Genomic DNA, 13284 nt, shown 5'->3' with positions numbered 1-13284 from the left:
ACACTCAGTACTATCCCTCCACCTTTACTTGCAGCCCAACCACCTGAAAGAGACTGATCATCAGTCGTCGCAAAAAAGACAAGGCATTAGATAGAAAGTAACACATAGGTAAACAACATCTGGTGTGATTTTCTAGTTTGTTTTCTTACCTTGTCGAAATAAACATCCAGGAAGCGCCCTCTTCGTTCTACACGCTTGAGACCAGCCACATTTCCTACACTCGTCATATCCGGCGTAAAGCCTGATGGGATTCCGACTTCTTGTACCACCATACCACTCTCTCCAGGAAGTAGCCACCTAGAAAGATTTTGAGACTAATTTTGGAGACATTAGAGAAAAGGAAACAAAAATCTGGGTACATTAGAAAAATGCAGATTCAAAAAAAAAAAAAGTCTCCGGTAAAATGACGAGATACTGAAAGTAACTTTTATAAGGTGAACTCTGTTATGGTCTTTGAATTGATGGAATAAAACAGAGCGAGAGAAAGAGTATCGAAAATAGAATGTTAACAAGAGAGAGAGAAAGAGTGAAGTCACGTGAATCAGAAGGTAAACGAGTTTGAATCCAGAAGTCTGACCGAGTGCAAGTCATGAGCTTAAAACTGTTGAGGTAGTCATCGAGAAGGACCGTGGACACCCGAAAGCTGGTTCTCCGAAGTCTGACTCAGTATTGAAGAAGACATCCAGCTGAAATATAACGTATAATATTGTAAAAGATTTTTTCAGAGAAAACACGATACCTTTTTACTTTTGTGCTTAATATACTTACAAATATTCACCCATTAACATTTAATATAGTCACATATCATTGCGTTCTTTGTGAAAGTTTATTATCTTGTGTACCTAATTGTTTATTTTATTTAACTTATAGAGCTGTTATCAAAACGGCTTAAGACAATGCAAATGCAATCTTGGTTAGCCAGCTGATGCAACTAGTGCCATACAAACATGTTGTTGCCACATACCTCGGCAACTGCCAATCCTTTCCCTTTGGCTTCAAAAGTCACTTGCGGTGGGATGAAGGTCAGCTGCAGGAAACAATAAACATCTACAAATTTCTTAACATCTACAAATGTCTTAACATCTACAAATGTCTGACGACTTTCGTCGCTGCTTGCCTAATATTAACAATATTGCTTTTTGACTCAGACGGTTGCAACTACAATCTGTATTTAAAGCTATACTTCTGTCTGCCATGAAGTAAGTTGTAGAAACTTCAGACCCAACATTCCTACCTCTTTAGTCTGAAAAACAAGGATGTTAGAAGAATCGACATCAAAGTGGTGATCAGAGTTCTGTACCCTGATGTCAATGCTGAGGCTGAAGCCAGACAGTGTGGCCAGCTTCAAGAACTCTGTCATGGCCTGAAGTCCCACGATTGTGTCCTGCAAACAAACACATTGACATTGTGGTCACTGCTTTAATTTCAATGTCCTCACCCTAACTTGTCGACTTGTCCGGAATGTGCAACTTCCAATACAACACATTATTTAAGATAAACCCAGGGAGAGTAAGCAGCGTACTCATTTGCTATCCCAATTGAAATATTTTTCCTGAAAAATATTAATTTTTTTAGAAACTTTGTAAGAACGTCCACTGGACTCTTTTGGCGGTTATATGAGAGTGTAACTAGTTAAACAACAGCAACGACGACGATGACGATGATGATGATGATCAACGATAACAATGCAATTAAAAAGAACTTGCCATCCGACCTGTGTAGAGGCAAAGCCTCCATAAGGGTTTCGTTGACGAGTGAGCCAGTGAAGGATACTCATTCCTTCCTTGAAGAGACCTTTGGCTGCGAACACCAACAAGCCGTAGGATGTAACGTGGATGTCGATTGGTCGAGCGCGCACGTAGCTTGGCCTCCAGCGACTGAAGGGGTTGATGGGAATGGTGTCGTTAGACTTCCAGAATGTCATCCCATCTGCAGAAGGAAGAACACTTGACAGATGTTATAATTCTTTACAGTAAGCGAGTTTATCTTGAATCTGATGATGTACAAACATCTTGTTACATAGTAAGAAGCTCCTCACTCTCAGTGATGGAGTGCTCCATCAGTGTGGCAAATGCTTGATCAGCAGAAGGACTTCCAACCTTCACCAGGGCCAGCGTGGTCAAGGCCAGAGAAAGGTCATCAGTGATGGCGGCGAGGTTTGTCTCCAGGAACATTCTTGCGCGTGACGTGGCGTCGATGTAGTCGCTTCTTTGTCTCTGCAAGTTTCAAGATGTAAAGATGTGCTTGTCTGTTAAAATCGGAAGATGTAATAAATGTCTTGTAAAGTTTATAATTTACTAAACTTTGAGATAACACAAGAAACAAGTAAACAATAGAATGTCTGAAGTTGTCTACTAATATTAAGAATGTACTAAACTCTACTAAACCTCTAAACTGTTTATTAATATCGGGTACGTGTTAGCCTATATCACTGAGAAAAGAAAATGCAGATTGCTAAGCTTGTGTTTACCTGCAAAGAAGTTCCCGGTATAGGTTCAAGCTACTGGAAAGTTAACAATTCTTAATACAAGGACTGTTTTGAGACTGATGTATGCCATACTGCTACACACTACAAACTAAATAAAAATAATTGACGGTAAGACAACTCTGTAAGCAATCAAAGTGATGTTAGCACTTTAAATTTAACTAGTCTAAACACTTAAAGAGTCAAGAATGGGAGTTAAAGAGTTCATGTGTTATGGTTGTAGGGGTTATATGTGAAAAACTAGTAATCTCTTATAATCATGATAATGCTGAGATAAAATTAATTTGACAAAGAAAATTACAGCAGTGGTGGGGACATCAGCATTCTCCATCAAGGCCAGGAGTACAAAGGTTGTCAGACCAGTGGAGTGGTCTCCGAATTGCTGTAAACAAACATGTTAAGAGAAGTGATGTTTATGGTAATGTAGACATGCGCAAAATTCTGTGAAGATGACAGAATACAGCTCACGGGTTGTAATTTATGAAGCAAGTAAGCGGTTTGCCCAGGGAAAACCTGGATGCTGATATAGAGATCAGGAACTATCATGACATAATCTTCTTGCCACAAGTTATCTCAGGAGTCTGGTACTTAATAATAGTATGTAAAAAAATTTACAATTGGTGGGAAACATACATATACATCCACAGTTATCTGTTCTAAGTATCCGAATATGCTCTTCTCTGTCTTTTAACACGTTTGTTCGCAAAATGCATTTCTACAACAGCTACAGAATACTTTTTTCCATGACTTATTTTCTCATATTGACAAAGGGTGAGTTGTCAAAAGGAAATAATACCCTCATCATTGGGTCAAAGATGTGTCCGAACTCGTTGAAGGAGCCGTCAGTGTTCTGTCGCTGTATCAGCCAGTCCATGGCTCTCTGAAGGACAGCAGAATCCACATAAACATCGGACATCGCCTCGTGGAACACACGGAGGACGAACGCCGTCAACCTGTAAAGTTCCATCTGCATTTAAAAAGCCAATTTCTATCAACAACATGTATTGGTCATTAGTCTCTCCTTTACCCATAAAATAAGGTGACACTGAAGTGGTTGGGGACTGAGCCACCCCACTTCTTGTCATCTAAGAGCCTGTCTACCCGGGCGGTCCAACTGTTTCTCTAACCAGACAAACCAACCAGTGTATCCGACTGTCAATCAGAGAGATGCTATTTCACGACATTCCCAGAATTGCTGCCATTGAAAAGTCTCCTATGTTACAAAGCCAGGTATCATTCAATCTGTTGCATATAGATTTTAAGGTTTGGAATTATTACATTTTGACTAGAACAGTTTTTGGTCGATGTTGTTGAGTAGAAAGTTTGCAAGAAGGATTTGTTTACGCGCTTTTGAAGTTGGCATTTCAGTGGTCTCGACTGAGTCCACACACTTGCTGGTATTTTAGGCTTAGACAGATAAACTATGTTGTTATACCATGTGTTTCCTGTGTTGTCACGGTTTCCAAAAGTACTAAAGGCCCCCTCTTGTCTTTGATATGTCAACTGTCGCTGGTAACCTGCACAGAGACCAGACGAGGTGACAGTAAAGGCACGAAGTCTGTTGCGGCTTTTCACGGCCTGCTAACACTAGTTTCAATCCCTTAAAAATGGTTTGGTTACCTGTTTCTAGAAGATACTTAATTCTTGCTGCAAGTTCTGGAGTAATCTGTCCTGTAGACTTCAAGTAATTATCGATGTAGAGATTAGGAGCCATGGTGATCATATTCTGCTCGCCACATCCGGTAGGCATGCGCAGAAGCTTTTCGAGACCATCAACACTGGGTCCTAAAATGTCTCCTAAAGACACGAAATGAGCTACATTTTATCCACAAATGTTATTTCGGTTTTATTTAGGCTTCATGAAAGATGAATATCATACAATACAAATGACAGCCCTATTAAAACTCACTGTTTGTAGTTAGACTTACCGGTGACCTTTATTCGTGACCTGGAAGAACCACTGACAACATCATCAGGTACAGTGACTGGAAAGGTCTGAGAGAAGGTCTCGGTGCCATTAGGGCCCAGGTTGATAAATACAGGGATATTGAACTCACCAGGCATGCCTTCAGCCTAGAAAAAAGTCAGTTCACTCAACCGCAGTCTACTTTGAACAACGTGTGAACGTGTGTGAGGCCGCGCAAATCAGTTTTTGGTGACAAACACAATTTTGTATTAAGGGACCATGTAAATAATACATTGCTGTGAACTTAAAGACTGGTACATTCTCTTTCGCAGTTGAACTGTTAATGAAAATGCTCTTAAATAAATAACAGTTTATTTTTGACTTTGAAAATTAAATAACAGGAACAGAAGACGCATCTAAAATGCATCAAATAGAAGTAAACAAACATTTGTTAAAAGCGAAAAAAGGAAAACAATTATTAAGAGATGAGCAAAAAGCAAAAGATGAAGAACATTAAAGCAGAGAACATGTCGTCTCATGATGACCTCAACGTTGAGTTGTCGACGTTCGGCGTCAGCAGCCAGCGTGGACCTGGCGGACACCTCGATGTCGATGGCTCCCAGGGCCGTGGGGATGATGGGGAAGTACACCACAGCCTGCTCGTTAGACTTCACCTGCAGACGCATTCAACATTTAAAATATATATCTCATCTTCATGTTAAATATGTTTAGGGTTGTATAAGTATAGGATAAAACATATCTGACTGGTTGCAAATTATTAATAAGATGCACGAAGATGCAAAACAATGAGAAGAGAGATTAATAATGGAGTTAAAGAGAATTAGAACGGCAGGACTTCGTTAGAAAAGTTTTTTACGACTAGAAATGTGGAGAATCTTCAGCCAACAATATTTAGGTTTGTGTGAACACCTACGTTCACTGTGCGCTCCTGGTCTCCACTAGTAAAGGTTTCGCTGCCTCCACTGCTCACTAGCACACTGGTGTATTCATTGAGCTGGAAGTTTACCACAACCTGAAATTTGAAGCTCATAATCCATTTTGCGTTATGTAAATAATAATAATGATTCATAACTGCTTCAGTAAAAGTATGCTAATCGTCCAGGTTAATACTTTTGTTTATTTGAAGAACAAAGGTTAGAATTAAGATTAAGAAATTGTCAGATTTTGAATTTGAACATTTGCTTTACATTGTCTGTTGTCTCCACTACTCTCCCTACATTCACAATAAAACTTCATATGTCAGGGCGAGAGTTGGCCGATCTGTTACTGTAATTTATGGGAGTGAATGTCTGTTGTTCATTTATAAAAAGTAATTAAGAGGGTAATAGGCAGCTTACTGTCACATCTGAGGGGAGATAATTAAAGACGCTGGCCTGCACCACGACGTATTCTCCCCTGACGACTGAGGTGGGCAGAGTCACACTCACAAAGAAAGACCGAAAGACAGTCAGCTGCAAGAAAACTAGCTGTACGTAAACCTAAATAATAGTAAACACTGCCATGGGTATCGAACTACTGGTATTAACTTACGGTGTAAGATCACACTGGACATTGGGTTTGATTACAGGGAAACTTGGAAGAGAGGGTGGCAGCCTGTGAGTAGATCTTCACACGATAGGCAGCAGATTTGACGAATAAAGACAATGTTCAGAACTCAGACACAGTAAAGGAGATTAAAAAAGACTTTTGTTAACATAAAGGCAAGAGTTTGTTATTTGATCAATGTATGGGGAAATGTCGCTCGATAATCACGTGACTAGGACCTTAGCAGCAGAAGGTCCAACTCCCAGGCCAGACTGGAGGTTAGAGGCGAAGGCTGTGGTGATCCAGGAGGTGATGGTGTCCGGTACAGTGGTGTGAATCGTGGCTGTGCCATTGATTCTGTCAATCAAAATTCATCCTGATGATGAGCGCGAGTTATCACTATCATCGTTCTTAGAGAGAAGACACTTTAAAGACCATGCGACTTTCTGTATTGGAAACTCCTTAGTTTGTTGTCCTTAGTACAGTGACAAACACACCTAGGTACAGGTAAGCTTGGGATAGAGGTATCAGTCACTGCAGTCTCCTCGCGACCACTTTCTTAATGATAACTATGCCTTCATTTTTTCATCAGTTATGTTTTTTTTCATCATTCAACTGCTGCGGTAATTCGGAAAAGTTCGATATTCTACTGATAAGTGTGTTTATCTCCAGGTTACTAACAGCTGAGGGCTTTAATTTTCATTGTAACTCCAGCGATATTCGTGTCAAATATTTCACACTGTATTTATTTATTTAGTAAACTTTAGTCTCTACAAAAATCGCGGTTTGAAATGTTTGAAAAGGGAAAGACAACTGCTACGACTATTTTATATTTTTTGTGAATAAGTCACTGTACGATTGTTTCTTATTAAGTACTCACCCGACTGTCTGGTTGAGCCAGAGCCAAGTCTCTGGAAACAGGTTCCGTACTCGATCCACCTCCTTAAGTGGCTGGATGGTGCTGGTGGAAAACGTGCGGAACTCCTGCTTTTCGTATCTGACTCATAGTTTAGCATCTGAACCGACAAAAGCGTTGGACGTTAAAAGGCAAAATACTTAAAATAGCGAAAAGTACTTGTGGATTTGAGTCAAGTTGCCTAGTGGAGAGAATTGTTCCTAATGCTTGAGCAAAGTTCAGTGCAAGCTACTATTTTCCAAACTGTGAGGGAATAACCACTTGCGTTCTACACCTTTACAAAAAAAGTGAAAACACGAAAGTCTAATTAGCAATAATATAATTCCACCTTTCCTCTTCTGTGAAGCCCTTAAGACATAAAAGCATTTATATATGCAATCTTGATCTTGCTGTTGTGACAGGACATGAGGATGTTTGCCTTCAAACGAAAGGGAGATAATTTCCCAGATTTGGGATAAAGTATCTTGCACTGAGTTTGACCTAGTAATTAAAAAAAAAATACTATAAATTAGATAAATCAACATTTACGTGTATAACACCCGGCTTTGAGTATGGGAGACAGAACATTCTTTTCTTTCTGTTCTATATTTTGTGAGTCATTAAGTAAGAGATACTTAACTTTTTCTTCCAACCATATAATACTTACTCATGTTTTGTTTGTGTATATATCCGTTAAGATTACTGCAGACGATTGGAATAAAGGTTTGGTGATGCAAAAAATTGAAGAACAGAAAGTCAGAATGATGATACTTTAACTTAAAGTTAAATTGAATTAATTTCTCTATACTTACAGCCATAACCAGCGATCCCTGTAACAGAGAAAGTAGTGTTTTATACTCAATAACATCATAAAAAGCTTTGCAGAGATATAGTAACTGCACACCATAGGCACTTTTCTCAAGAAATTGTGTACTAATCAAATTACAGGTGCGAATTTTAACACCTGCTGTACTTCTGCTGCGTGGATCCAAAATGCTTCCAATTGTGAAACAATGGCCAGAAGTCGCCTATTATTTAGAGAAATGTTTTTAAATGTCCAAAACTAGTTGATGCTGTGGATGCTGTGCAGTCGGACTGTCTGTCCCATTGTGTGAAGATGCTCCAAGCCTAACAGACTCTTTGGACTTGGGGAAAAGGTAGGACATGTTTGTCTTTCATGCAAAAGTTAAAATTCGCACAGGTACTCTGGAGGATGTACAATGTTCCTCATCAATTCTATTTTATTCATTACAAACAATTGTTGTTGCTAATAGATAAACAAGAAAAAATGCAGACTTAACAGTTTATACAAAGTCCTAAACAGCGAATATCATAAATATTGCGTTATATCCCTAAGGATTGTTCTTCGGTTTGTCTATTTCTGTTCCATTCTGTCTAGACCTAAGGTCTAGTATTTGCTAGTCACTCCGTTTCGTGAAACAGAAGACACAACGAATAATTATTTTTTAAAAGACCGTCTGTAACTACAATCCTTGACAGTACAAATCTTACCTTTAGGTAGTACAGGTGCGTCTGAAACATGACAATTAAAAGTCTGGTTACTACATGCTCACATTTCTAAAATATTCTAAATTGTGTTATCTCTCTTTGCTTTGAATGAGCACCCGTTACTTATTAGCTTCATTTTCGTGCAACTTTATATCATTTTATACCTTTTTATTCCACACACACACACACGCAGGACAGACCATTCCACTACAAGACTAAGAAAACAATAAAATCTCGCCACAGTTTACCCACCTAGATAATTTGGAGTTTGAGTTGTGCTGATAACTGATAAAAAGAAAAAAAGAGTCAATTATCAGTCAAAGAGATTATTGCAATGGTTTTTATTTGACATTAGAAATACTCCGACCTGCAGTAGCATCTGAGCTTGTCTGGCATATTAGGGCTTGAATATTTTACCTGTGCACAGTTTAGCAGTAAATATTTCCTAAGCCCTATATATGATAGAAACCCTCTACCATATATACACTATTTATGGTAATGTAATGTATAATTGTAAGCTCTAAATATTACGGAATATACATACCAGGTGTTATGGGGGGCCTCAGGGCCAAGGGAACAGCTGTAAGGAAACAAAATTCAAGTGTAGCAAAGCAAAATGAGGTTAGTGTCTGACAGACTTGTTATCATAGTTTACACAATAGGAAATGCAGCATAGTTTGAGTTTCTTCATACTGTCAAATGTAAAGTAGAATTAATGTTCACAAACTGTAACATGCAATGTATCAACATGGTTAAATATTGTAAAATACAATGTAGCACAAATATTTTCATATTATGAAAGTCATTTGAATAAACATAAACTGTTACTTTGTACAAGAACAAGCAATGACATACCGACACTCTCACAAACAGACACAGACAAAGTACAGCCATGTCACATTTACACACCAGAGAGATTGGGGCAAGGAATGGAGCGTGGGAAGTAAAAGAACGACAATCCCAAACTCTGGGTGGGACTGAGGCAGAGTTACGTCCCTTGACTTAAATACAAGTGTAATGAGTTCTACAACAGCGAATATTGATCTTTACGATTGTTAGAATCATGCTTGCTACTTACGTCCATTAATTGAAGGATCATCTGAAAGTAAAAATAAGTAAAATAACTGAAATTAATAGGAAAACTCTGTTGTTACACACTTTCTAATAAAAAGCAACAGAATAAGACCCACGTTTACAAAGAATCTCAAGCAAAAATTTCTAAGCTATACAATTTAATCGTTTTTTTAAATACTGTGTGTCTTCACAATCTCCTCCTGAAAGGTTTGAACAAAGAACAAGAACAAGAACATTGTTCCAAACATTTTCAGACGAGTGTTTTAGTTTATTGGATATTTTTAGAGGTAGTTTTGTTCGGTAACTTTTTTTCAGTTGTAGAAAATGTGATTCGAGTCTCCTGAATAACTTCTAACATAGCATGTGATGAGACTTTAAAAATGGTGAAATAGTGACTCACTCTGTCTGTCTGTCTGTCTGTCTGTCTGTCTGTCTGTCTGTCTGTCTGTCTGTCTGTCTGTCTGTCTGTCTGTCTGTCTGTCTGTCTGTCTGTCTGTCGGCTGGTTGCGTTTTCTTTCCCTGACTCCTCTTGGATACTTACAAGGTGTGGTAATATTATCCGCTAATGTTGCATACAGATTGGCATCAGAGGACACGGTAATGCCGACTTCCTAATAAGGACAACATTTTATTTAACAATCTGTTATAATGCATTTGTTAGAAAGTAAGCAAGAACTGATGCAAGTAATGGTAAACAAGAATTGTGAAATGCTGCTGTCAGGAAAGTCTGCTTGTCAAACTTTCTCTAATAATCTAACAATAAAATGTTATTAAACAGTTCCTATAAATAGACTTCTGACTGTAAAGGGCAGATAAGCAAGCAATACTAGGAATATCATAGGAAAGGATAGAGATTATCGCTCTTTTCTGCCGTTTTATAGGTAACTCGCAAGATGAATAGAAAGACAATGACCGATATTCAACGATAGTTGAGAAAGGTGAGAAAGACTTACCTGCATCGTGTTAGCTATGTCCTGTCTACTAAGAGACAGAGCAAAGGCTGATTCGGAAGGTTTGCTCGTTCCCACATCGTAGACAGCAACAGCATCTTCCACCTGTACTCACCATTGATAGAGATAAACAGATGCTTCCAGTAAATCAGAAGTTTATTCAGAGACAATGTCTTCTAAACAATCTCAAAATTAAAGTTCACATTTGCTACGGTCAACAGGAACTGAGCCCTTTACTTGTAACAGTCGTGAGTAAACAACAGTTTATTGTACTATGACATGACACGATAATAGAGAAAGGTCACTGACCTGCCTAGGCGTGATGTCATTTCCGGTCTTCAGCAGCAAAGCACTCTGGTCGACGGCCAGCAAGTAAACCGTGGAATCGGGGTCTGCTGTGACGTACACCTCCAGATCGGTGTGAGGCTCGGTTCTGTTGGCGCTCAGCTCCAGACTCACCTGTGAGGGTTTAGACAGACCACTGATGTCAGGTAAACTGTGGTTTGACACACACAGTGGACACAACGACATGATATTTCATTGTTTAGACAGACCAGTGATGTCAGGTAAACTGTGGTTTGACACACAGTGGACACAGCGACATGATATTTCATTGTTGTGCTCATTACTTGTCCACCTGACCACAGCCAGCTGTCCTACCTTATTCTTGAAGACGCCGTCGACGTTGAAGGCGATGCTGTCGGCCACAATTTCTAGGTCAGGTCGCACGTAGTAGGCCGTCATGTGGGCTGTGGGGGCGAGGTCAGGGGTCAGTGGAATGTCAATGACAACCATGTGCTGACAAGGGCCGCCACAGTTTTACTCTCATACACGATGCCTCTGGACAGAATCTATCATTACCAAAAGATCATAAAAAAGGTTTAGTCAGTAAGCTAGCCTTAAAGTCCGAGTGTATTTACGAACGTTTGTTTCAGTTCTTACTTCAGATAACGAATACTTCTAAATTTCATCTATCAATGTTTATTGGATTTCTGATGACAGATTGTGTATCTTTAGAAAAGGACACTGTTAGTATAGTTAATGTAATTTTATTAGCATAGTAAAATGAATTCACTGAAATAAAAGAATTTATTCGAAACGTAGACTAACTGGCTAACGACGTCTGTGTGCAAAACAGCCCTGACTTATTCCTTTGGCATAATAACAACAACATTGTCACTTCAAAACTCGCCATGAAAAGAAAAATCGGAAGTGACGAGAGTATAGTTTGATCCAGCGAATTTTTTCGTTTTTTTATTGTATCGTCTCGGGTGGTGCTTAACATAAAGTACCTGATATGACAGACGTCTTATGGTCTCCGTGGCCCTCGCCTGGACACTTGCTGTCTGTCCGCTCTGCCAGACAAGATGAAAATCGAGTTGTTGTTGTTGTTGTTGTTGTTGTTGTTGTTGTTGTTGTTGTTGTTGTTGTTGTTGCGAGTATGGGGTGACGTGTGTGCAGGTTTGACATTAACGTTTAATGATTATGTGACAGAGATAGAACTCGCAAACCTTTCTTTCATTTTCTCCTTATATACGGGCTTTCTTAACCGAAATCTCTTAGTCTAATTATTTTTTAAAACCAATATTTAAACGCTTGTCAATTTATACATATATATTTACATATATATTTACATTTACATATATATTTACATGTCTTTACATATTCAACAAAATCACATTGTCGCAATCTTTGGCAAACTATTTTGTATAGCCGACATGTGAACATTTATCAACACATAGTCACATATCCAACAATATTTGCTCTATCAAAAAGACCTTGTAGTTATGTTTTTCTGTGGGCACATTGAAGTTGTCTCCGCAAAGGTAGTTTAGTAAGACATTTGAAAAATTCGGAGGACATTCGTCCATATCGTACAGCTTCAGAGACAGTCATTCTATAGGACAGTTACTAGTCACGTGACTACTTTCAAACGAGACCACGTGTTATGCAGCACACAGAATCAGTGATGTTTACCTGAAGATTCTGGTGAAGGAGGGTCAGTTGCAGGTAGTTGCTACTCGCTGAGAACATTTTGTTGATGTACTTCGTGGTCCTCACACCATTGAAGTCCACCTGACAAAGAACCAAAAATATTTGTAACACGGTGTTCATCCTCTAAATATCAAAACACAGCTTGGTGTGAAGTGAAATAAATGATAAGCCATGAACCCTAACCCTCGGATATTTCAATTAATATGATGTTTCATAAGACACTGATAACAAAAGCTAAACTAAAATTATAAAACTCGATGTGATGCGTGTTAGAGAAATACCCGAGAAGCTCACAGTGATGTCAAGCGAGGTGGCGTTGGAGGGGATGTCGATGTCGATCTTGACCACGCCAAGTGGAGGTACATCGATCGTTCTGACTGGCAACGGGTAGGTACCCGTGAACTCTGTCACCCCGTACAGGAAGCTGTTGTCAGCGGGGAGAGTGTAGTGGACTGTAACGAAGAGGGTGAGGTTGTTGTTGCCGACAACTGGCTTATCGTCCTGCAGGGAGGCCTTCACCTGCAACCGAAGGTTTTTCCACAACTAACTTTAGTTCTTCGTTAAAGTTTCAAATATTTGAAAGCAAGTCTTATGGATAAAATGAGTTAAAAATCCTGTCATTTCTTATCACTTCATGAAAGCATCATCAGAGTGGTTACGTTTCAAAGATTTTTATTGTCTATACTTTTGAGAATATTGCAACTAAGTATTAATTTCTTTTACCTGTTTGCAAGAGCATTTATATTGTGATTTTACCCTGGTTTTTTAGGTTTTATGACTGCAGCTTCATGAGTAGCAAAAGATAGACAAAATTTTATTTTCATTATTGTTTGTTGCCTGATTCCTCTCTGTATTATTTATGGTTGTCTTTTCTTACTTGTCTACATTGTTGTTTCTCATTTGCTCCTTAGTATTCTGTCCATAT

The 13284-nt window shown here is 38.9% G+C and overlaps 2 protein-coding genes across 2 annotated transcripts in view; one reads left to right on the top strand and one right to left on the bottom strand.

Annotated features, from left to right (window-relative positions):
- LOC112559734 (CD109 antigen-like) overlaps positions 1-13284 on the top strand; it is a 55745-nt gene that overhangs the window by 2944 nt on the left and 39517 nt on the right. The gene's annotated exons all lie outside the window — the stretch shown is intronic.
- Positions 8276-11722, bottom strand: LOC112559742 (alpha-1-inhibitor 3-like). The gene is made up of 9 exons (XM_025231124.1): positions 11657-11722; positions 11025-11215; positions 10674-10823; positions 10368-10469; positions 9956-10025; positions 9419-9439; positions 8885-8920; positions 8593-8625; positions 8276-8364 (listed from the first exon to the last, which is right to left on the bottom strand). Exons 2-9 carry the CDS (start codon positions 11157-11159, stop codon positions 8291-8293), a joined length of 621 nt encoding a protein of 206 aa, XP_025086909.1. The 5' UTR covers positions 11160-11215; positions 11657-11722; the 3' UTR covers positions 8276-8290.

Source organism: Pomacea canaliculata, linkage group LG3, assembly GCF_003073045.1.
Source record: "Pomacea canaliculata isolate SZHN2017 linkage group LG3, ASM307304v1, whole genome shotgun sequence".
In the NCBI taxonomy this organism is placed as follows: Eukaryota; Metazoa; Mollusca; class Gastropoda; order Architaenioglossa; family Ampullariidae; genus Pomacea; species Pomacea canaliculata.
Note: the sequence above shows the minus strand (reverse complement) of the source record. Positions and strands in the feature narration are given on the sequence as shown.

What these genes read in the sequence shown, in the direction of transcription:
- LOC112559742 (XM_025231124.1), bottom strand. Translation starts at nt 11,159, where the DNA reads ATGGTTGTCATTGACATTCCACTGACCCCTGACCTCGCCCCCACAGCC. An exon ending in ACATAGCTAACACGATGCAG is followed by an intron (nt 10,026 to 10,367) that starts GTAAGTCTTTCT and finishes TGTCCTTATTAG; the next exon opens with GAAGTCGGCATTACCGTGTC. An exon ending in TCAAACTCCAAATTATCTAG is followed by an intron (nt 8,365 to 8,592) that starts GTGGGTAAACTG and finishes GTCATGTTTCAG; the next exon opens with ACGCACCTGTACTACCTAAA.